The sequence below is a fragment of the Xiphophorus hellerii genome, chromosome 9 (genome assembly GCF_003331165.1).
Source record: "Xiphophorus hellerii strain 12219 chromosome 9, Xiphophorus_hellerii-4.1, whole genome shotgun sequence".
NCBI classification, from domain to species: Eukaryota; Metazoa; Chordata; class Actinopteri; order Cyprinodontiformes; family Poeciliidae; genus Xiphophorus; species Xiphophorus hellerii.
The window spans coordinates 30,884,761-30,910,508 of NC_045680.1; the positions used below are offsets into that span (position 1 = coordinate 30,884,761).

A 25,748-nucleotide genomic window follows, 5' to 3' on the forward strand; every position below is an offset into this window, starting at 1 on the left:
AGTGGCTCTTTTTCCAATTACCACCAATCACCCAACCCACACATGGCCCCACCCCCTTTAAATCTAATGTACATAAATTCATGTCTACGCTGGATGGCCGTTACTTCGGTCTTTGAACTGGCGCAGACATGTTGGAGTTAAAGCCTTTTTCAAACGCCTCCACAGAGAAATCTTCTTCATGGGTCTCTCTTCCTGTTCAGAGACGATGTTCTGCTCAACTGATCCTTCAGCTGCTGGAGTCTCTGATTCCTCCGGTGTTGTTTTGATTACATCGTTGTTTAATGTAACCTTTACCTGTGTTCCCTGTTCTTCTATCAGACCACTCTGCCCTTCAGGAACTCTACCTGTTACATCCTCTGAAACTTTGCCAGGTTTTGTCTCTGTTTGTCCAGAAGCTGTCTGTGGGATCTCTGGTATTATTTCTAAATCAGTTTTTGGCATCTTGGTGTTTTGGATCCAGTTTTGTTCTGTCTCTATCGGGTTTACACCAGTTTCCAGTTTAGCTTTCTTTGCCATCTTTCTCTTTTTTTTGCGTTGATATTTCTTTGATGGTTTTCTCACATCTTGCTGGTTTTCATTTTGTTGTGTTGTAGAAACAGTTTCTTCTTCAGTCGCCTGCTGTAGTTTATCTATCACTGTTTCGTTTCTATGAACCTCAATTATGATGGTCGCTGTCGGATCCCTGACTGTTTGTGGAATAGAAACTTCTTGTTGGTCACTGTTTTCTCCAGAAATGTTTTCATTACTGACAGCTTTCAATTCACAGGCAGCTTTTATTGCTGCCTTTCTCCTGATCTTGCGTTTATATTTCTTCGATGGTTTTCTCTCATCTTGCTGGTTCCCATTTTGTTGGGTTTCAGAAACTGTTTCTTCTTTGGTGATCTGCTGTACTTTAGCGATCTCTGTTTCAATCATATGAATGTCATTTTTAATGGAGGCTATCTGATCCCCAACTGTTCCCAGTGTAGGAACTTCTTGTAGTTCACTGTTTTCATTATGGAGGGTCTCCAGCTCACAGGCAGCTTTCATTGCTGCCTTCCTCTTCTTCTTACGTTTATATTTCTTCGATGGTTTTCTCCCATCTTGTTGGTCCTCATGTTGTTGTGTTGTAGAGACAGTTTCTTCATCCTGTGATTTACTGATGACTGTTTTATTTGTGTGAATCTCATTTTTGATGGTAGCTGTTGGATCCCCGACTGTTTCTGGTGTTGAAATGTCTTTTTCACTGTTTGCTCCAGAAACCTTTTCATTACTGAAGGTTTCCAATTGAGAGGCAGTTTTCACTGCCGACTCTGTCCTGTTCTTACCTGTAGATCTCTGAAGTAGCTCGGTCTGCCCATCCTGATGCCCATTCAGCTGTTTTTCAGAGGGCTGTTGTTTTAGCAATAAAGAGAGTTCATTTTGTGTTGAAATGGTTTTATGGACTGGTTTTAACTGATAGCTGGTTTCCTGAACATCCATCTCCGTTTGTAGTGAAGCAGATTGATAATTGGCTGTTTTCTGCTTTGGCCGGTCTTGTGAATCCGTCTGAATTTGAACAGAAACCATTGACTTTTTGCCTTGTCTTCTCTCTGAGAGTAGTTTCCTGATCCGAGCGCTCTGCTGTCTAAGTTTAGTATTTAGTTTATTATTCGTATCAAACATCTCATCGAGCTGTTTCATTAAATACTTCTGTACTTCGATGTATTCCAGTTCAGTCTCCTTAAATTTGGCGAGACATGTACAGTTTGCTCGACTTGTTGCCTTTTCAGAAGAGTTTGGCAAATTCTGAATTTCAGTTAAACTCTCTCCTTGAACATTTTCTGCAGTTTGACTATCAGGAACCTCAGTTAAATTCTCGGTTTGGGTGTTGTCCTTGGGCTTACCCATAGATGGACCTTTCTCCCCTTTCTGATCCAGTGTCTGCTGTGGTTTGAAGATGGATTCCTGGTTGGTGACCAGCTGTGTTGAAGGAATCACAAGGTTCTTAGAATAACTTTCCTTTTTCAAGGAAGCTGCCTCATCACGTTCTTGTGCCGCCATTGAAACACTTTGGGTTTCAATATTCTCAGCAATAAAACTTACATCTACGCGAGGTTCTGATTTGGGGAGCATTTTCCAAAACGTCTTCTTTCCACTGCTGGGCAAAGCTGCCCGATAACTTTGGTTTTCCAGCAGAGGACCGTTAGTGATGTCACTGTCTTCAGTAAAAAATGTTAGATCTATAAAAGCATTTGGCTCTGGGAAAGATTTCCATAACAGCGGCGTCTTCTTGATGCGCTTCGCCTCTGATTTTTGTTTTTTCTCTTTCTGATCCACTTTCCTCTGTGATTGTGAGATGTTGTTCTTTTCAGTGAGCAGTTGTGTTGCAGAAATCAACACAACTGGTTCCTCTTTGCAAATCTTCTTTAAGGAATCTTCCTGATTACCTTTTTCTTCAGGCAGAGAAGTGTCCTGCTTTTTAACATTTTCAGTGCCAGACGTAGAGGGCTGCTCCTTCTCTGGTGTCTCCTGCAGTACGGAGATCGATTCCTGTTTGGTAACCAGTGAATCGTTTTCCGTTCCAGTACTTTCAGCAGAAATCTCTTGGTCAGCAGGGGCATGTTTCTCCAACCAGATTTGAAATGGTATCATTTTCTTTTTGTTGGCTCTGGTTGTTGGTCGCTGTTCCTTCTCTGCTATGTCGATCGTCTCCTGCACTCCAGCGGTGGACTCTTCTTCACTGGCCAGTGAATCGTTCTGGTTTTCAGTATTTCCTGCAGAAATCTCTTGTTCAGTGGGGACGTGTTCCTCCGACAAGGTTTTAAGTGGTACCTGGTTCTTCTGATTGGACTCACTTTCAGGTGTTGGTTTGTCCCCTTTTTGATCCACCGTCTCCGGTGCTTTGGCGATCGATTCATTATCAATCACCAGTGAAGCGTCCTGCTGTTCGATGGTTTCAGCAGAAATCTTATGCTCCTGCTGGTCCAACCAGACTGCAAACGACACCTTCTTCTTCTTGCGTTTGGGTGGGTTGGGTGGCTGTAATTTCCTTTCGACAGTGTTGTCGGATTCAATCTCTTCAACTCTAAGTTGGTTGGACTCCATTGTATCTTTTGCTTGTTTCCGGTTCTAAGATAAGTCACTTCTCTAGAAACTTAGTAAAGATTTCAAGTTAAGTTTGTTGTTAATCTCCAAAAGAAAAGTTCACCAAACAAAGTTGAAAATCTTACTATGAACTGCTAAATAAATTCTCAAGAGAAACGTATCAACAACGGCGGCTAAACGGCTGTGATGAAAGTAGATCGATGTGAGGAGCTTATATAATTGCTGGTGATGTCAGAATTCTGCCTTTGGAGTTATATTGTGATGTCACATTGTGATGTCACAGTTTCGTTTGATATTCAGAGCGGGCTTGTCTGATGGATTTTTCATTAACATGACGGAAGCGCGCAACCTGACCGCAGAAAGAGTCAGTGGACTTTTAAACTGGTTGCCATAGTTACCAGTGACGTGCGGTGAACTAGGGCCTTACCTGTCATTATGGAAATGTATAATGATAAAATAATTTATAGCTATTTTCACCCTGTGGTTTGTACTGGAAAGTAATTATTTTTATTTAGCTTAACCAATTTTTTTTTTTTTTTTCTTCAAAATTGCTGAATTTTCGCATTTTCCCATTCAAAAGCTCGGAAGCGCAGCAGGTGAGGCAGCAGCGAGGTGAGACTCACCTGAGGTTGATCAACCTCCCGCTAACTGCCATTAAGCCTTCACATCACAATGGAAACCAGTTTAAAGCCTTCACATCACAATGGAAACCAGTTTAAAGCCTTCACATCACAATGGAAACCAGTTTAAAGCCTTCACATCACAATGGAAACCAGTTTAAAGCCTTCACATCACAATGGAAACCAGTTTAAAGCCTTCACATCACAATGGAAACCAGTTTAAAGCCTTCACATCATAATGGAAACCAGTTTAAAACAGGAAAACAACACAAGCGCCATATATGGGCATTCCTGAGCTTCAGTCGTTTTTATTTTAAAACAAAAACAAAACAAACATTAAAATTCACCATAAATCAATGGTGGATTTTTAAAGTGCACAGAATTTAAATGTGAGAAAACAAAATGGGGGAAGGAAGGAAGGAAGGAAGGAAGGGAGGAAGGAAGGACACTAGAAAGAAAGGAGGGAATAACATAAGGAAAGAATAAAAGGAAAGGAAGAAAGACGGACAGAAGAATGAAAACATAAGGATATAGAAGGAAAGAAGGAAACGCACATGACAGAAAAGAAGGAAGGAAACAAGGAAGCATCTCAGCTCATCACCCCTCCACCGCCGTGCTTCAGCCTCAGTGTGTTTCAGCCCACATCTCCCCGTGCTTTCCCCCCCACAGCAGCGGTTTCTGATCTTGGAATAATTCGGTTTTCCAGTCGCTGAGCCGAATTTAATCCAGCTGAATAAATGAATTTATAAAAAGGTTTGGAATTAAACCTGCAGTTTCAGATTCTTTGTTCTGCTGTTTGACAGAGAGAGAGACAGAAAGAGAGAAAGAGAGAAAGAAAGAAAGAAAGAGAGACAGAAAGAAAGAAAGAGAGAGAGAAAAAGAAAGAGAGAGAGAGAGAGAGAAAGAAAGAGAGAGAGAGACAGAAAGAAAGAGAGAGAGAAAAAGAAAGAGAGAGAGAGAGAGAGAAAGAAAGAGAGAGAAGACGAAACGATAGAGCAAAAAAGAAGAGAAAGATATAGAAGACTAAAATAACATATCCATTTATTTATTACATGTTTCTTCTTCTGTCCCTCTCATCTATAAAACGTCAACCTCTATCTCTCCAGATGAGACAGAAGAAGAGAGGAGACAGAAAGAAAGAGAGAGAGACTCATGAATGTTTTATTCATGTTTCTGTTCTCGTCTCACTCAGAGTCATTAAGTGTCATTTAAAGCAGCGTTTCTGTCTCTGCTGGAGGCCTTTCAGTCCAAATGGGACAATTTAGGAAAATTATTTAGAAAAATGTAGGAAATGTTTTCCAGCTTGGAGGATAAATTACGTTCAGAACCGTCAGAATCCAGCGAGTTTCTGACGGTTCTGACCCGATCCAGTGAACCCGGCGCGCTCAGACAGCGATCCAATCGACAGGAAATAACGGCTTCATTTTGGATAATTAAATAATTAACTAAGTGAATCATCATATTAAACGACTCAAAGCTGGTTCTGGTCCAATTTATCAGTATAATAAAAAAAAGAAAGTACACCCTGCTGGATAAAAACATTAAACATTGTCTTTCAGTAAAGATGAAGCCAAGGTGGGAAAACTGTGTGGAAAAGTAAGTACACCCCTACTAACAAGGAAGGAGGGAGGAAGGAAACAAGAAAGGAAGGAAAAAAATTGGAATGTAGGAAAGAAGGAAGAAAGAAAAGACCAAAGAAAGTGAAGAAATGCTTATGAAAGGAAGGAAACAAAGAAGGAAGGAAGGAAACTCGTCAGCAGGCCAGAGTCTAAAAATGAATCGATTAACTCGCTGCTGCTACAAAGTACCTTCGGCGACCTTCAGGTACTCACAGATGTAGTAGTATTCGTGTCCCGGCCTGAACTCGAAGCCCAGGCTGAAGGGCGTGAAGAGCTGGAACTTCTCGGAGAACTTGAGCGGCCCGTTGGGGCTCTGCGGCCGGTTGCACTCCCAGCGCTTGAAGCCGTTGCGGTAGTGGCTGCAGCTCATGTAGCCGTCGTAGTTCACCATGTACAGGATGTAGTGCTCCATGCGCTCCGCCGGCTCCGGCGCCTCGTAGTGCGGGCAGTAGATGTCCAGGTAGTCGTTGATCGCCACCTCCACCGTGTAGTCGCCCCGGAAGAACCTGGGGGGAAAAACAGACGTTTCACCTTCAGTTGATGTTCATCAGACGAATGAATCGTTTCTCAGCCGCAGATCTACGTCGTTTCCTTCACCAGGCGGGGAAACGTCTGTCCAAACTTTCTGTAGCAAATCCTCGACTCCACAGCCAAAAAACTAAATCTGCTTTAAAAACTGAAATCTAAAAGTTTTCTAGAGAATTTTTTTCCGGTTCAACAATAAATTGAGCATGAAATATTTACAAAATAGTCAGATTTTTATTTACAGTAATGGAAGGTGTAAATCATCATGGATTTTGTATTTCTGTAGTTTAGAGCCTCATGTGCAGCCAGCAAGAACACAAGTGGTTTCTGGATGGGAAGCCAACAACAAAACACTTCGTCTTTTCCAGCAGCCATTGTACAGCGCATACAACCAGCTGACCAAAACGTCCTGGAGCCCTGCTGGGGTTGCTAGGTAACGGGCGGAACTCTGCTGGGGTTGCTAGGCAACGACACAGGAAGGTCTTTGAAACGGCTCATTTTCAAAAATGTCAAAAAATAGAGAAAAATAAAGTGAAATTGTTAGGTTTGAAGAATCTGAGCACCCATAAAAAGAAGAAAGAGACAAGTGAGTTTAAGATTTACTTGCAAGGAGAACAGACAGGAGCATGCTTCAATTGCAACCTCCTACCCGCTCTATAACAGCTCCTGTCTGACCCTTTCTTTTTATTTCCTTAGGGCGGTCCTAGTTACATAGCCTATTTGATTATCTTGAGTTAATCACATAGAGTAGCTGTTTCTTCTGTTCTCTTGAATCACAGGTATGTTGCACCCACAAGCTGCCGTCATGTAGAGCGCAATATTCAGAGTTCTTGTTTACTTCCTTCTGTAGAAATGATGCAGGAACTGATGATCCCACAGAACAATGAGGTGTCTTGCGTTTCCGTGGTCTCATGTACAGTTCCTCTGTCTCTGGTGAATAAACTTCGACCCTTAATCATCCATTGTTTATTCTGCCACGTCAGTTATCACTCTTGCTGCAGACCATCTAGTATCTGCTCCCAATTTTAGAATACTTGTTGCTTCCTGTAAAACATCACTCCAAGAAACACATACTTAAAGAAAGAACAGAAATCTCTCCATTCTTAAAGATAATAATGAGTATATAAAAGAAAAAGATATTTACAAACTTAACAGAAATGTATATTTATTGTTGACATTTTTTCCTTTTGACAAGTCTTAAAAAAGGAGAGAAGGAAAAAGTGAAGGACAGAACAAGTGGAGGGAAAAAAGAAGAAAAAAGAAATAAAATGGAGATTGTAATATTAAAATGTTTTTTTCCTTCTAAAAGGACAAGAAGAAAAAATAAGGAAAAGAAAAGCTGAAACGTAGTTTGTTTCTTTTGATTTTCTCATGTAAAATGTTTATTCTAACAAGATAGAAGAACAGAAAAAAATAGAAAAATTACAATTTCTGTACACTTCTATTATTCCAAAGGACACAAGAAAAACTAAAGAAAACTAAACAAGTAGAGGGAAAAAATACAGTTGAGTTTTTCCTAGCAGAGCGTGAATGACCTGAGATGATTTCCTGAGATTCATCAAGTTAAATTTGCTGATGACCTTAAAATTTGATTTTAAGGTCAAGCTGAATAATTAGTGGTCGGACCTGAAACTGATTATTTAATCAATCACTTCCAGTCCCGTTAAATAACCCGTGATGTAACGCAACGAGAACCATAACGCCGACTTCCTGCTTTCATGTTTTACCGTTTCCTGAAAATAAAAACACACACTGAAACATTTCAGGTCTGCAGCAGCTTCATGTTTCTAACATGAGCCTGCAGACGACATGAAAGCGAGGCGATAAAAAAAAACTTTCTGACTCCAGGTTAATCCATCCCAGAGTTCAGCGCGCACAGCTCCAAACTGCACACATGGAAACAATTGATCAGCGGCTGGCTGTGTGTGTGTTTCCCCGAGAGGCAGCGATTAATCAGAGCACGCCGTTTATCAGAGCGATTTGCTGTTTACAGAAGGGAGACGCGGCTACCAGCTGGACCTGCTTCCTGCCGGCGCCGGCCGCTCAGAACCGCTCAGAGGCGGCGGGAAAACTCCAGGAGATAAAACAAATAAAACAAAATGAAACGGATGCAAACAGCAGTAGACATCTAAAACCCATCGTCAATCAGAAACGGTTAAATTTCACTAAAACAACAAGACAGACAGAAAAAACAAAGCACTTATAAATAAACACTACAAGAGGAGACCAAAACTTCAACTATAACCAGTTAGTTTCCTCCATTTTCTACCTTTTCCCCACACACATCATGGACAGGTCAAAGGTTAAACTCCACAGAGTGTCCCTGATGAAACAGCTGACAGGAATCCGTTCTGCAGGTTCCTCTGGAGGCTTCAGCTCAGACGCATCAACATGTAACGACGGCGTTTCCGACTGCAGTTTTAACTGTAACTGCAGGTTGAACTCTTAAACCTCCAGAGGCACAAAGACAGAAACTAATGAGGCTGGAAAACAGGAACTCCACCCATGTGAGATTCAAGGTGAGGGAAAACAAGCGCTCCCTTGGCGCTGCGCCGGTCCCTGCAGACGACGGGAGGCGGCGGTTTCATTACTGCAACCTTAAACCACGTCTCCGCCTGGAAGTGTTGCGGGTTTGAGCTGAAGCCTCGCTTTTCGTTCCCCCGCTGTGACGCGGAAAACCCGGTTCCAGTCCGCAGAACTTAAATCTTAGACCAGCTAAACATGTTCCAAGTCCAGATTTCCTGTTTGAGCTCGAGAGGAGGCAGTTTTACACGGCCTGCATTTCCTAAATCATTCCCCTGCTGGTAGTAACGTCTGAAAACTGGACGCCAGATCTCTCAGACCCGCATAAAATAATTCAACACCACGACTTCCTCCTTACCGACACATAAATCTGACCATTTTATGCAATCACAGAACAAAAAACACATAAAATATACTGAGAGGTCAACTTTTACAGTGCACCTTGTTATGACCAGGGAGTTTTTGCACAAATAAATTCCAACTTAAACAGGAATTAGAGTAAATCACTGAATAAATGTGGTTTTGACCTTTTCAGAAATGTGAGATCCTGCAATAAAAAATTTATTTATGGGTTTTAAACGTCTTTGCCAGAAGTGACAAAAATGAAATAAAGTCTTTTATCTCTCTTAGCTGAGAAATTGTTGGTAAGTTTATTTAAAGGTTTATTTATTGTCCTTTTTGTAAATATGGACAGTTGAAATCAGATACTTAATTCACTGAATAAAGAAACATAAAACCAGCGAACAAGTGACATCTTGTTACTGGATGTCACTTGTGCGTCAGATATACAGGCGTACCAGAAACACAATACTAAGGTTCCAGGCGTAATTTTTAAAGCATTAAAATCTATGTAATTAAATAAAAATAAACTCGTTAAAGTCCCAGCTCTACTTAATTCATAAAAGTTTGTACACACAAAAACGTTTTTTTCTTTTTTGTAAATATATAAAGTTAAAGTAAATATATAAAGGTTTTTGTTTTGTTTTTTTTACAAAAAAGATGATATGGTTGAATTAGAGCAAACTCCTGCCTGGTTTCAATCTGTTGATCCCAGACAGTCTGTTTGGTCTGGATCCGATCCGGATCAATCACCTGCAGGGAGACATTGAGTGGGCCGAGAACGGCACCCTGCGGAGCGCCGCTGCTGATGGTTCATGAGCAGAATGAGATTACTCTGATGTTTTAATGGATCAGTTGGTGTTTAAAAATGTCTTTAATGAGAACAAATCTGCTCCAATGAGAATGTTTCAGGTTGTTGTTTCTGGTTCTGACCCAGTGGGAGTTGGTTGAGATAATATCCAGGTGAAGTCTGATTTGTTCTGACCCGGGTTCCTGCAAACTGGTGAAACATGGTGAGAATACTCAAGCTGAGATTTATATAGCTGAAAGTAGGGAGAAAAACCCGTCTGCTCCAGATGTTCATGTTACGATGTTCTGGTTTATTTTATTTATCCAAACGGTTTAAAGTTTTACAGAGACGTAGAAACTGGAGGATCCATGACAAACTGCAGAGAAAGTTTAAACTTTTAAAGTGATTTTGTTTCCTGATGATTTCTCCTCACAGCTGCTCCGCTGCACTGTTGATGTATAATTAGCATAATTTAGCACAAAGACACAGATTTTCTTACTCTGACAGATGCAACAATCGATCTCACCAAAGCAAACTAATCAAACTTCACGTCTCTTTGAATATTCACGACGTTCAGGAAAACGACGGCGCCGTTAAAGTTGCTGAAGCAGCAGAGGAGGGAGTGGAGGCCGTCCAATTAACGGGGCCAATTTAGATTTTGGTAATGAGGTTTGCTCGCGCTGATTTGGTTTGTTTTGGTCCTGATTAGCTGATCGAAGCTGGTTAATCACAGCTTGTTTCAGATTCAGCTCGAGCGACGTGGAACCAAAACATTAACCGTTAGATTTATACATTTTGACATGTCTGTGATGAAACTAATCATTGTTTATTGGCATCAAATTAAACACCTATTAAATCACTTTGATTGTGCTGTTAACTACAGAAACTTTAAGGTCTGTGGCTTGGTTACATCAAGCCAAACTCCAGAAAACTTTAAAAATGTTTATTTAAAGCTGACAGAAGCTCAACAGATGAAAGAAAATATGTAATTATTAATTAAAGGAGAACTGAAAAATGTTTTTAAGCTAACATCAGGTCAAAGAAAATCATAAAATATGCTTGGAAAATTTTGAAGAAGAAAGTTAGCCTATTTTTTTTTACACTAAATATTGAAAAAGCCTCTTGGTTATTTTCAACATATCCCAAAAGATAAAAAAGAAGAAAAAAAAAATCAAGCCTGACTGAAAAATTATGATCCAAACTTATAAAAATAAAGGCAAACAGAGAGGAGGAAGTTACTACCAACTATTATTTCAAGCGGGAATGTGTTCGTGTCAGACAGGTCTGCATGTAATTACCAGAGTATTCGTTTTTAATCAAAGCAATAAATCCACAACTTGTACATTAATAATGGTAACCGCTACAAAAGTAGGAAGTGGACTACAGCGCAGGGCATTCTGGGTAAATACAACCAAAGCTAATGTGCTAGCCTAGCGCTAGCAGCAGAAATGGCTCCTGGTCTTCAGCCAAAGACTAAAGAGAAATCCTCCAACACTAAAATCTGACGCCTCCATCTTGTTTCCATCTGGTGAAACAGGAAGTTGCTCTCAGTGTCTTTAGAGGTTTTTGTGTCGTTTCCTTCAGTGGTTCTTGGTGCAGCGCCCCCACAGGCCAGGAGGGGAACAGGTTGGTTTGACTCAGAGCAGAGAGAAAGAGAACCACAAAAGATGTTGTAATTTTGGAGTTGACCAAACTATCCGGGGGAAAAAGGCCTTAAAAATCCTCCAGAATATTGGCGAAAGGAAAATGGCAAAATAGTTTTAGGAAGTCTGAAAACTTGTTGATCAAGAAAGTTTGATTCCTTGACATGAAAACATCAAGAATCATAAGATTTAAAACTTTTGCCCAGTAACTTTAGAAAATTTCTGGAAGTTCACCACCTTGACAAACACACAAAGGAGTTATTTTATGGTCCAAATGGTTCCCTTAAAACCGCATCATCATAAAAACACTTTGACTTCAGAGGATCCTCGCTGCTGATTATTCCCATCTGACCTGAATGCAGCATCAGTGGCGTCCTGATTGAGTTTGGGGTTGGTGGATGAGAGCAGCTGGAGCATCAAAGAAGAAACATCCTGCTGAATGAAAACGATCCTGATGATGAGAGAGGACAGCGAGATGCTTCTCTCCTCCGCCGCGCCCTCTTTGTCTTTTCTAACACCATTAGCAAAGTGCATGCTAACTCGGTTAGCTGAAGGATTGGGTGACGCTAACAGCTGGGAGGGGAGGCGATGCGTTCACTGAACTCTGTCCCCCTCGGTTCTCACATCATTACTCATCACTCTAATGGACCGAGGCTCTCTGTCCGTCTCAGCTGGGTGACCGGGGTCACCACCTCCATCAGCATTAGCATCATCTTTAGAGGACCAGAGATTGGTTGATTAATTGATTGAAAGACTGACGGAGGAGTCAGGAAATTAAGTTTAAAACCAGAGACTGAAAAAGCGAACAAGAATCAGCAAAAAAGCAGCAGAAAACGAAACGTCCGGCGATACTGGAGCTCAAGCAGAAGGAACAAAGTACCAAACACTGCAGACTGATGTGTCAAGGCCAAAAACATCACTAAACAGCAGCAATTAACAGAAATTACTACTGCAAACTAGGACTAAAGACAAGAACATGGAACATTAACGGCTAAAACATCAAATATTTGATGAATTCAGGACTAAAGGGTGGAAAAGTGAAGTGAAGCAATATCCCAAAGTAAAACAAAACCAAGAAAATACCTGTGTAATAAATAAAGGAATAAAGAAATAAAGGATCAAAATAGGACTGAGAGTTTTCACTCCTGATAGTCTGTTGGACTCGGTTTGATTTGGGACCAGAACTTCATCATCGGCTCCGTCTCCAGCTGCTGTGGTTCTGAGTCAAAACAACATGAACTGAAACTTTACTGGGCCAAACGTCAAAACATCAGTTACAGCATCAGAATACAGGAGTAAAATGATGGAGAACAAACTAGAAGTTACAGCAAATAATTTCAGCACAATCTAGAAACTACCAGCTGAATGCAAAACTAGATAAATAAAAAAATACCAGAACAAACAAAACTTCGGCCATTTTGAATCAGATTCAGATGGAAATTACAAGAAATCTTATTGCAGATTAGGAATAAGTCATAAAAATTATGGGATAAACCAGAACTACAATTACATCAGATAAATCAGGAAGAAACCTGTCAAACATTACGGCGCTACATTCATCCCTCCATTAGTCATGTGTTCATCTATCCTTCATTCACCCTCATCTCCGTTTTTTTTTATTTAAAACCTGACAGCTATCAAAATGCCTCCTCTGAACACAGAAGATATTTGTGATAAATAAACTGATAAGTATGAAAACTGGAGTCTGGAAAAGTATTTTAATATCGAAGGACTACTGAACCAAACCCGAGCAAAAACTACGGATGAACCGATCCAGTTTCCACTTCCGGTACCGATACCTGAGGTTCAGTATCGGCTGATACCGAGCCGATACTGAAAAACATCTGACCTGACTGAAAACGTTTCTTTTTTATCTGATGACGCTGCACCAGCACATCACACTGAAATCAAGTTTAGCCTCAAGTTTTGGTCCAACATGTAAAACAACTTTAATTTGGTCAGTCGGTCAGTTAGCAGCAAACGCAAAATAAATAAGAAACTGAAACTGACAGAAACAGCAGAATGAGCATCTTGGTCAAATGTGTAAAAATAAACTGAAACAAACCTTTTAGTGGTTCAGAAAGTGCAATTATAATTCTAAGTATAATGAAAAATAAATTTTAAAAAGCTCAGAGCACAAATCATAGAACTAGGCTGAACAGATCTGCCTGATCTAGTTTTTTTTCTACTTTGTTTTGCTGCATCTCTGCTGCAGCAGCATGTTTCCTCTGCTCTTACATCGACGTAAATCCATTTAATTTCCATTCACTGCTATGATGCCAGAACTCCCAGCACCCCTCGGTGTGATTTATGATTTAATCTGGGCCGGTCTCTGAAGGTCAGGTGGATTAGATCCAGGTCACGAGCCGATGGGGGTCGGGTCAAGGTCATTTATCAGCGTCCCGGACAGGGCGGAGATAACAAAGGCTCTCCAACGTGAGCAGAAGAGACCGGCTGCTGACAGATTAATGACGGTCCGGTTCAGGGAGCGTCAACGCGCCGCTAATGGGACCAAAGAGTGAGAAACCAGGTTCATTCTGCTCAGGTGGTCTGGACTCCAGATACGGGCCCAACCCAGAGTATCAAAGAGAGACTGCTGGCCATGTTTAGGCCGAACCATGACAGAACCAACCCAGAACCAACCCAGAACGCATGGTGCCAAATTACTAAACCAGAACGGCTCAGGAAGGAAAACTTTAAATAGGAAAGAATCTGAATAAAACACAGATTTCAGTTTAAACCCTGAAGATTTCTATTACCATAAAACACCTAAAGCCTTAAAGACATTTTTCTTCTAAAAATATGTTTAATTAATCTTTGTCATCTGATTAATCGATTATTTGATTCGATTAATCAGCAGATTGAACAGTTGCCACATGCTGCAGATTTTTTATTAAATTACCTTTTTTGTACATTATTAACAGTAAAAACAACTAATTAATTTTTATCACCTAAAATGCAACAACATTCCTCTAGTGAATGTGAAAAACAAATCAGTTTCTGCTTGACTTACCATCAGCACAGTGCAGGGCTGATCTACTTATTGATTATTAATTGGATAGCAAAAGGTGATGGGCTATAAGAGTTATTTTTACAGGAAACCAGGAAAATATATTTATTTGTTCTGCAGTTTTGGTTTAATTACTGCGCTTAGTGTATCGTTCTTTCAGCAGATCTTTTTTTTTAGTCTGATTGATCTATTACTATATTAGTTGATGATTATTTCAATAATCAATTAATCACAATCAATAGTTTCAGCCCTCCATCTGAGTGACTGGAGATCAGAATAAGGAGTCAGAAGAGTCACAATCTCATCAGGGTTTCAATTCAATGTTTTCCAACATTTTTATATATTTATAGTTTTCATTTCCAGTAAGGAACCCGTTAAAATCCTTCCTGCAGAAAGTGGCCGAAGCGTGGAAACATTTCATCTGATTGCTCCTGGCACCCAGGACAGTTACTGATTCTTTCTTTGAGTTTGGGACTTGAAGTTTCTCCAAAATCAACCAGGAAACCAAATTATAATGTAAAGAGAACGAATCTATCCAGCGCTTTTAAAATGTACGAGAGCACAGCTCACTTCTCCTTCAAGTGTTTTCCAGGCACATAGTCCCATTTTACAGCATATTCAACTAACGATGTTACCTTCGGTTATTGTAAAAAGGCTAAACATATCAAATGCACAACCAAGTTGTGCCAGCAGAGTGAAATGAAAACATGTTGCTCAGTGCAGCTTGAACTCCTCCGAAGTTTCCCCAGAATATCCGAACGGCGATGCATGACATCATGCAACCACATTTCTGCAGTTATTGAATTAGAGTTAATGATGGAGAAGGATTTTCCCACAGCAGCCGGAGAGAGCAGCTTTATTATTTCTGCCCTGCAGTCACATGATCGATGCCCTCTGGAGATACTCGCCTCTCCATTGTGTGTTAATGTAACGTGACTCTGCACTGACAAGGCTGGCCTACAATGGCCGCAGTGTTTCCTCCTGGTTCAGACAAGAAGCTACAAGCTGCCAGACAAAACTATCTGATTTGCCGCGTGAACACCTGATCCTCCCAGCTGAACACACACCGGGTCTTATCCGGGCCTGTGGAAGGAGAAACCTTCACCCTTTGCCTCACACGACGTCGCCCAATCAAAATCCAAGCAAACCAGGAGGGATGAAATAACATTTCCAACTTCACCACTTCATTTAAACAGCTGCTGTTAGTTTTTCCACCAGAGCAGAGGAAGATGCTAACGTTCCCCACAGAGTCAAGATAACACAATGATGTGGAAAAATTACAATAAGGTTACACCTGCTAGTTGTATTGCTATATGATTATTCTGTATATTCCCACCAAGTTAAAGCTGTTTGGGTTTCATGCACAAGGTGGGACGTTGTTTTTCCCAGCAGCCTGGGAACCAGCCTGATTCCCAGGCTTAGGATCTCATCACTTTATATAAAACTCATGTGTTTCTCTGCCTGGCAGAGCTTTTCGTTCAGACCTGCTTCAACAAACAGAGAAGATTTACAATAATTACAGGAAAATATGTAATATTACTGAGGAATTAGATAAATAGCATTTATTGTCTTTCTGATTTTTACTCCGGATAATAAAGTAAAAAATATTCCATCATTTTATTATTTCCATCCCAACAACTTAGTAAAATCTTACTTTGTTAAAGTTTCCTGCATTTTATATTTAAAGAGATTCATTTTGAAAAATATTCCTTTAGCCTAATTATTTTCATTTTGATCTTTAAAATACAAAAATTTCACATAATTTTACTTTTTGGTTCATGTGATGATGTAATTTTTAAATATTAAACAACAGATTTTTTCATCAACTTACTAGTTGAGTCGAGTTTTTACCAAATACTTTCTCACTCTTGATTCATTTCTTAGATGATTACTTTTTACTTTTACTTGAGTAAAAATACGTCGCAGTAGCGCTGCTGCTAACTGGCCGTCTGCGATTACGACACATTTCACATTAAAACAGAACCGAACAGAATAAATGCAGCAATGTTTCCATTCAGGAGGTAATATTAGCCATTTTACAGTTTCATTATATTGTAATAACATTAGAGGCCCGATGATGAGCCTCTCTGAATATTCGTCATGCCTCTACGTCAAAAGCTTCCGCTACAAATGTGCGCCGTTATGTAGATGTTTATGTGTATTGTGAAGATATCTTGGTAGACTGCTAAGTATATAAATAGGGTAGGCAAGTATGAGCTTTGGCTTCAGCCTGTTCCTTTTTTGGTAAATTATGGGTTTGTTTATTGTTATTTTTTTGTTTTCTGTTTTTAATGTTGACAATTTACCAAAATAAAGTGAGTTGAAATGTGAAAAAGTTTATTTATATTCCGCTAATGTCAGAAAAACACAACTGTGGTGTTTCCACTAAATAAGAAAAGCAATTAAAATCACACGTGAATAAGTTAGTTCATATGATAAGTGATTAATAAACCTGCGGCGCCATCGTGCTTCTGCCGCTTCCTGTCATCTTCTTCTTGGTTGTTTCCACCAGTAGTAAAATCCGGTTGTTGATCACCTGACTTGTGTGACGCAAAAAAAAGTTTTTTACAAAATAAATTAATTAATATTAATTAGTTAAAAAACCACCTCATCCTAGCGCCAAAAAAACTAATTTTTTTTTAACTGCTGTTTTTTTCCACTAAGCAAATCAGAAAATGAAGCAGCACAGATCTGCGATGTATTCTTCACAACATCATCCTCAATCAGCCTAGTGTTTATGTCACTTCTTATTGGCAGCTCCACCTTGTGGTGTGGAGTGAAATGACACTACATTACATAAAATAATTTCTTTTCCAAATATCAAACTGCGCAGTCATATGATCAATAGAAATGCAGATTCTGGCTGCTGGTTGACGTATGCGGAGCAACACTGTCTACAAGCCGAGCGCGCTCCTTCGGCGGTGAACGGTCCGGTTTTTTTACAGAACATCACAAAGCAGAAAGCTTCCATAACAGACATTACATGCTGGGATAAATGCACTGCCAAAGTGTCCCGTCTCCTCGCTGTACCAAAATCCCTGAGGAATGTTTCCGACATGTTGTTGAATCTACGCCACGAAGATTTAAGACAGTCATGAAAGCAAAATGGAGTCCAGCATGATATCAGTAAGGTGGCGGTTGAGCCATAAATCCTCCAACAGGAGATGTTAGCAGCGCTGCAGTCCTGACCGGCCGCGTCGGAGTTGAAGGATTCCTCACCGCTGTATTATTCCAAAAATGTCAGATCGTGTTAACTGAACATGTTACACAGCAGCAGCCACATGTTGACTGTAAAATGACACCAGGGCTCTTGGCTGCGGTTACCACAGTGACCCATGATGAACTCCACACCAGGCGTGTGTGTGTGACTAGACCATAGTCGGCAGTGTGTGCTGCTCTCACACTGATCCGTTTTTGGTCTGGCTCTGCTCAAAGACGTCTTTATGATTTAAATGTTTAAAATCAGAGAAGAAACTGATTTCACTCGCACGTGAAAATGGCTGCAAACACATACACAATTATACAACCGTACGTCTTTGAAAAGTATTAGTAGAGCCTCCTGCACAACCAACGAGAATGCAGCAAGTGTTTTCTGGATGGTAAGTCATCAACAAAACACTTGTCTTTTCCAGCAGCCATTGTACAGTGAATACAGCTACAGATGAACCGATCCAATATCAATATCAGTCCTGATATTGAAAGAAATTCCAGATTGGGTATCAATGACAATGCGTCCAATCTATTCGGTCTAATTCTACACTTTGTGCTCCGAGTGAAGCCATGCATTATTTATTTTACATCATATTTAGAATTCCTAATGGCACTTTCTGAGCCATTTGAAAGAAAGTTTGGTGCAGTTTATTTTTACATGTTTGACCAAGCTTGTGAAGCTATACATAGTTCCCACAAGAACCGCCATCTTGGTAGGCTACATGTCTACCTTAGCTTGCAGATAAAGGCTACATTAGCTAAGCTAATTTTGTTAGTTTGGCGGTAAGTTGGCCAAAAATAAACCTCTTATCTGTATTGGTATCTGAAGTTAAAAACAAAAGTGGATTGGTGCTTCTGTAGGTAAAAAACAGCTGGCCTAACAGACGGAACTCTGTTTGGGTTGCTAGGTAACGGGTCTGGGCTCTGCTGGGGTTGCTAGGTAACGGGCAGTGCCTGCTGATTTGTGACGTCACATTCAGAAGGTTTTTGAATCAGCTCATCTTCCAGGCACCAAAAAACTTGAGCTTATTTCCAGAATACAGCTGGATGGGTTTTTTAAGCACTTGGGGTGTTTTTAGAAGTATTGAGACCCAAATGGAAGAACAAAAACAAGCTAAATGTGAATTTTGCTCACACAAGGACAGTGGCACAGAACTGGCAATAGAAGGTGAGCTCATGTAAAAATGCCCCATCACCCTCTGCCATCCCCTATTGTTGACCCTGCTCCTCCCCCACAAGCCTCCCCTCCTCAGTGGGAGACAATAAAAACAATAAGAGGCTGCTGCTGCTTTGTTTCCTGATCTGAGAGGTGAAGCCTGTCAGATCCGAACACACAGCCCTGAGGAGCCCCCCATCCCGTCTGTCATGTGGGTCAGGTGGCCCCTGTTGGCCCCAGCACCCCGCCTGGAGCTCTATTATCTCTACTCCTGTCAATCAGGGATTTTTTAAAAGTGGAAAGCACACAATGAGGAGGAGGAGGAGGAGGGTCGAGAGCCGCTAAAATTCAAACAAACAAGACAAAATTCTCACAGAATATGAGAAGTTGTGACAGGAAACATGTTTAAATGTTAAAAACGTCGCAGCAGATTATTTCTGAGTCCTGGAGGAGCGACAGAGGCAGAGCGAGGGAGTTTCATCAACCGTCACAGCAGAGAAATGACAGAAAAGTGTCTGAGAAAATAATACATTTTACATGAAAATGGAGCAACTCTGCATAAAACTCATTTTACTCGACTGATCAGTGAAACAGGAATAAATCAAAACTTTTTCATTCTGATAGCAAAATTAAGTAAATACTCTGAACTTTTTTAAAGACTTCTATATTAAATCTGTTATAACTTTACATCTTCTGTTTCAATTTGTTACAATATTCATAAACCTCTAAATCTGATTATTCCTGAATTATAACCATTAAGAGTCTTTAAAAACTTTTCAGTTTGGCCTTTTGTCCGTCTCCAGGTTTTATGAATAATTTTTCTTCTCTTCTGAAATGTTCTGGCGGCAGCATTTGATTAGTTCCAGGTTTTGTGGTTCCGGTCCAGGAATTCGGATGTTGTTACGCCGTTTCATCCCGTCAGAACCAATTTATCGGTAAACGTTCAGCCTGTTCAGCTAGAAAAATGCTCCTGGAACTGGCCCTCAGTTTGTTTAGAGAATTGAAATCTATTGATTCTTGTTACCAATGAGAGATTTTATGTTACTCTTTAAAACTTTCCAGGATTGTACTTTTAGAAACTTTCTGTGGTCTTTCCCAAACATACTGTCAGGATTTTCCAGGTACTTTCAAGAAAATTATACATACTTTTATGAAACTTTCATGGAAATTACAAGTTACTGTACTATTAATTATCCACTAAGAAAAATAATCTGAAAAGCAGTCAAGGGCCCTGCTAACTAAAATGTTAGCTGCACTAAACCTAAAATGCTAATCAGAAACATTGCTTCTGCTAAAGCGCTATACCAACACAGTATTTAGTGGAAGCTAACGCTAAAGCGCTAACTTCAAATCAAACTTTACACCCATCTACTTTGACAGTATTTATGTTCATTTCCTGTTTTATTTTGTTTCTGTACGAAGACATGAGGAGAGGAAACGGAACTGCTCTGTAAGCAGACTTCAAAATAAGAGCATGAATATAACGTCTAACAACTTGAAGAATTCTAAACAGACAATAACCAATGCAGACATTAAACTTTATTCAACTGAAAGTTTACAAAACAACCAAGTAAATCAGAACTTTAGAATCTATATGAAAAAGAGTCAAAGTTAGCAAAAGTGCCAAAGCGTCAAATGAAAAATTAGCTCCACTATTAGTGCATTTGGAAAAGCCTTCCACTGCTGGAAAGTTCAAATCCGTTTTCTTGCAAAAACATTTGGACAAAACATTTGGTATTTTGCCCAGATGTAGACAAGAGATATTTCTCCAAAAACTGGCAGGTAAAATTTCAGCTGATTGAAGGTGATTCTGGAAAGTCTTGACTTTTATTTTGAGAGTCATTTAATTCTAGTTAGTGTCCTTATGCCTAACTAGAGGCATTGATGATACATTTTTAGACAAACTGATGGGAGAGAGGATGCAATTGACAGAAGGAAAATACATCAGCACACCACATAGACAAATTCTGCTGGACGATAAATATGTTATTGCGATAAACGATAATGTTGTTTTGAGAGGATTTTTAAAGAACATATTCTCAAAGATCAATAAACTTTCAATTTTAATGAACATTTAACACTGGAACTGGAAGACATGTTAGATATCCAAAATAAATAAACAAAACTACAGAAACAACAAATAATATTAATTATTGAGTCTCTGTAAACAAAATTATCTTTCAAAAAAGGGTTAGTTGAGACCAAAACACCAGACTGAAGACTTTTGTCATCCAGTTTTTAGTAGAAAGAGACAAAAGATAAAAATGATAAATCATTCAAATGGAAATTATTGAGTTTGTTTGAATTTATCAAGCAGTACTTGATTAATTGCTTATTGTGACAGCCCTGGATGTTCTAATCACCAATTTTCAGCTGAACTGAAGCCCAAAACCTGCATATTTAAAAAAAAACAAAAAACTATCAACTTTAACTTTGAGGTTAAAAAACGATCAAAAACCATTTTAACGAATGTATCTCTCATTTCCATCTGAAAAACCGGTGATGGTGACCCAGCTGAAACCAAAACCCAACAGGAGTCTGACCGGTTTATTTGAAAATCAGCCAATCAGTCGGCAGCCTGCTGATCAATATCTGCATCCCTGCTCAAAGTTTTTCAGGTTTAAAATTAAATCTGCAACAGAATGAAGAGGAAGGAAACCCCGTGCTCCCCTTTAGGGCAGCGGTGGCGGCGGGGGGTTAGCATGCCGCTTCCAGTTGGATAACTCTCTCATCGGAAAGAAAAACCTTCAAACAAAGACAATTAGTTGGGACTAATAGACCCTCTAACAGACTCCCTCCTGCTGATCGAGTCAATCTTAAACCAACAGCTCCTCACTTTTACTTCTCTGGACTCTAATGCTGGGAATTTGGTTTCTACGTTTTAGTGGAGAAGGATAATTTAGTGGTCGTTCCTGATCTGAACATCCTGGAAATGTTTTGAATGTGAACATGACTCTCTCTCTGGAGTATTTCAGAGCGATCAGCGCTCAGCGAGGAAGACGAGGAGGTTTCTCCTGCCAGCTGGCAGACTCTTTATCGCCTCTATTAACTCCGGCCTGATGTCGGCTCAGTGCCGCCGCGGCCGGCTGCCATTACACGTCACACTTCACACTTGTGCTGGAGAAAATCCTGGAATTACGAACTGCCCCCTCCAACCCACTGCCTCCTTAGAAATCAGCTTACAGACAGTTTAGACTAATTTCATAGAGTTTACAGCAGACGAAGGAAATGCGACCCGCTCGGTTTGAAACATGTCACCGCTCCACGGCTGATTGGATTACTTCCAGTTTTTCCTGTTCATTTTCATTATGTGGCGTTGGGAAGGTGGGAAGAAATGGGTCAGAGTGGAAAACTGATTTGGTTGTGGAGCAGCCGGCTATCAGAAAAACTGATGAGACTAAACATTCACTGTTAAATATTCTCCATTCAAAAATGTTTTCAAAATGTAACTAAGCTCCAAATCAACGTTTTCATTTCAACTCATCTAAATCAATTGGTCCTTAACCTTTATGAGAAATTGTCCGCACTAATTGTGATATCTTTGTGTAAATTTGTTCATTCTGTAATATTTTGTTTTTCAATATTAAAAGATAATACATGTGATGTAGGGCTGCACAGTGGTTTCAGCAAGAAGGTCCTGGGTTCGATTCCCGGCCCGGGGTTTTTCTGCATGTTCTCCCTGCGCATGGTGGGTTCTCTCCGGGTACTCTGGCTTCCTCCCACAGTCCAAAAACATGACTGTCAGGTTAACTGGTCTCTCTAAATTCTCCTTAGGTGTGTGTGCATGGTTGTGTGTCCTGTCTGTCTCTGTGTTGCCCTGTGACAGACTGGCGACCTGTCCAGGTGACCCCGCCTCTCGCCCGAAACGTAGCTGGAGAGGCAGCAGCACCTCTTGACCCCACGAGGGACCAGGGTGCTAGAAAGTGGATGGATGTGACGTATAATTTCATAATTTCAATGAATGCAGGGATGTAGGCAGAAGAAAAGGCAGTTGGTGGAATCAACTAACTCTCACTCTTTGGTTGCTTAGCAACAGCCTGCTGGGTTTAAAGTTTTGCCACTGAGCCTCATAACTGCTTAAAAAAAAAAAAAAAACTGTGAAAACTGCACTGCAAAAACACAAAATCTTACTAAGTTTTTTTGTCTAGCAAACTTGAACTAAGACAAAACTAACTTACAAAGAACTTTTCAGCAACAAATATTAGACTGTTTTAAATCAATATTTCCTTAATGTTGCTGGAAAAGTTAGTTCTGCTGGCAAATGATTTAATAAGTTGAAAATTTGCTAGAAAAAGAAATAAAAATTTTGTAACAAATTTTGGAAATCCTCAAGAAAAAAACTTGGAATTTCTGAGTTTGAAAAGTCAGAAATATTTACTTCTGAAAATTTCAATAAGACAGAAAAAGAAAATATTTTCAAACTCAAAAATTTCCAAATTTTTTTTTTCTTTCTGAAATTAATCTCAAAATTTGAGTTTTTTCTTTTGGAACCGACACATTTCATTGCTTTTTCTAAAATATTTCTCTTTCAGGCAAAAATGTCCTCCTGTTTTTCCGTCTGTATTGGTGCTGATGTAGTGTTGTTCAGAAAACTGCCTTTTCAACTGTGAGGCGGCGCTGCACAAAAACAAAACTAACTCAATTTAAGGCCACATTAATTCAATATATCAGTCAGCCAGAAAGTTAAGGAAGCTAGACGTGTTTCTTGTCCTGTGATGGAGGGAAAGTCCCAGAATGACTTTGTAAACAGATATTCTCTTGCCATAAAGATCATTTCTTATCAATGTTGGAATAAAACGTTTTACATTAAGAAAAGAAAATTCTTATAGGCCTCTCAACCATTGATGAAGAAAGTCGGCATAAACAAAGCCGGCTATATGCAACCTTAGACTTCCTTAGCATTAGCATGAAGCTACCAAAGCATAACAGAACTTACTGTTCAGAAACTCCTCCTTACGGGAGGTCAAATAAGGTCAAATAAGGTCAAATAAAAGTACAGAAGGAGAAGCAAGGAATAAATGATACGCAGAAGAAAGATGGATAAATGTAAAGAAAGAGTTTGCAGCTTTAACAGAGGAGGCAGAAAAGCACAAAGATAAAAATAAAGTAATGGAAGTAAAGCTGCATTTACACTGCAAAAAAAAAATACTAATGTTGGTCTAATTTCTAGTGCAAATATCTTTATACACTTGAAATAAAAGACAAAACTAACTTACAAGTAGCTTTTCAGCAACATATAAGAGCTTGTTTTGAGTAAATAAGTCCTAGTTCCACTGGCAGATTATTTCACTTATAACAAAACATTTTTCCCATTTCATAAGTTAAATCATCTGCAACTAGAACTTTTTCATCAATATAAAGGATTTTTTAAAACTTAAAACAAGTTCCTAACATCTTACTTAAAAGTTATTTGTGAGTTAGTTTTTCTTATTTCAATTGTGCTAAGATATATAAACAAGAAACTAGACCAGAATCCTTGCAATAATTTGTGATTTTGCAGTGCAGTAGTCTGCAAAAAAGAGGGAAGAAGCCAGAAAGAGCCCAAACGAGGGGAGAAATACATGAAACGGTGAAATACAAAGGCACGATGACAAAGAGGGAAAGAAATAAAAAAGGGACATTAGTGATCTCTGAGGGGAATACGGTTAAAAAATGATTTCAACCCCTGCAGCAGGTCTCCGTTTCCTCTGATGAGTCGATGACAAACAAACTTGTTGAAGGTCACCAGCATCACTGTTTGTTCTAACCCCGCGTCCCCCAGTGCCCCCCATCGTACAGCAGTTTAACCTAAACCCCCACCACCTGACGAGCTTTGAAATGCTAACGAGTTTCTGTGTTTCACAAGGCAGAGATCTCCGCGCTGCATTCATTACCGCGGGGCTGAGTTTAAAGCCGGAGGGTCGGGGAGGGAAAACTCACCTCAGGTGTTTCAGAAATTCATCGTTAAGCTCCAGTTTCTCCTTCACAAGTTTTATCTCAGGTGATAATTCAGTTCAGTTTATTTATACTGAGAATTCACAACACGCTAATTATTAGTTATCAGACAGTGCAGTTCGTTATTTACATTGATTAAAAAAGTTTTCAAAAGTAGACAATTACTTTGTGTCATTGACTTTACTGCAATCCCTCAAACTGAGCATGCATGTGGCGACAGTGGAGAGGAAAAATCTCCCCTTTAACTAATGAAAGAAACCTCTATCCGAACCAGAACCAGAACCAGGCTCAATACAAGCGGCCATCTGCCATAGCGGTATGAGAAGAGACAGAAATAAAAGGTTCAGGGCAAAAGTAGCTCCTTTACATCTAGGAGACCAAACCCAGCTAACCTGATGCATTCTGAGACAGTTTAGAAGCTTACAAGACACAATCCTGCAATATTTACAGTCCAAATTGGAATTTTAACCCTCTGGTCAGCTGATAAAACTACCTTAGGACCTTGAAAGGTAGGGGTAGTTTTTCTAAGATCAGATGAACTTATTAGAGGCAGTAAGTACAAAGACATGCACAATTTAGCACAAGTTTATTTTAACATTTCTCCTTAAAGGAGCAGTGTTATGTATTTTCCAGGAACATCATTCCATTTTATAGCACAATCAGGAAACTGTTACCTTCAGTTGAAGGTAACATATATAAATGCTTTATACATCAAATATGACTTAAATAATTTGATTTAACACCTTTAAATTGGACCTCTGTCTCTTTAAGAACTCATGCCGTTTCTGAAACTCCGCCTTCAGGTTGTCATCACAATGGCTCCTCTACCAACCCTTCAACAACATTTTACCAGCCTTGCTCTGAGCAGCAGCTCCTATAACGAGCTCAGCAGCTCCATCAGCTGTTTGCTAATTGCTGCTGGCTAGTCTGAAGGAGCTGAGTGGGGGAGGAGTTGCAGCTTGAAGGCAGAGCTAGGTCCAATCAGGGATTTTGCAAAAAGAAAGAGTTAAAGCATCACTCCAGGTTTGTTTTTGATGAGGGAATAACATTATAACATGATGGAAAACTGAAAAAAGTAGATTTTACATCATACATGACTCTTCCCTTAGCTCTCAGAGTTCTCTCTCTTTCCTTCTGTTCATCTATTTGCGTTCAGCCAGCCACATCAGCGCCGATCGGCTGCCGGGTGTAGACGCCATGGGAACAACGAACAGCTATGTGCAGCGAGCTGATGAAGAGGAGAAGGACAGGAGGAAGATGACAGCAGGAAGTTGAGCTGAGGAAGGAGAAAGGAGGAGGAGTGGGAGGACGGG

The 25,748-nt window shown here is 39.9% G+C and overlaps 1 protein-coding gene and 1 long non-coding RNA gene across 2 annotated transcripts in view; both read right to left on the reverse strand.

Moving 5' to 3' along the window:
- LOC116726429 (ephrin-A2-like) overlaps positions 1–25,748 on the reverse strand; it is a 109,337-nt gene that overhangs the window by 4,621 nt on the left and 78,968 nt on the right. Inside the window, exon 2 of the mRNA XM_032573154.1 lies at positions 5,519–5,811. Within this exon, the coding sequence (XP_032429045.1) occupies positions 5,519–5,811 (293 nt within the window). The remainder of the gene's footprint in view (positions 1–5,518; positions 5,812–25,748) is intronic.
- LOC116726430 (uncharacterized) lies at positions 6,821–25,028 on the reverse strand. The gene is made up of 3 exons (XR_004340601.1): positions 25,018–25,028; positions 21,456–21,458; positions 6,821–6,977 (listed from the first exon to the last, which is right to left on the reverse strand). It is a non-coding gene; the product is annotated as an uncharacterized LOC116726430 (long non-coding RNA).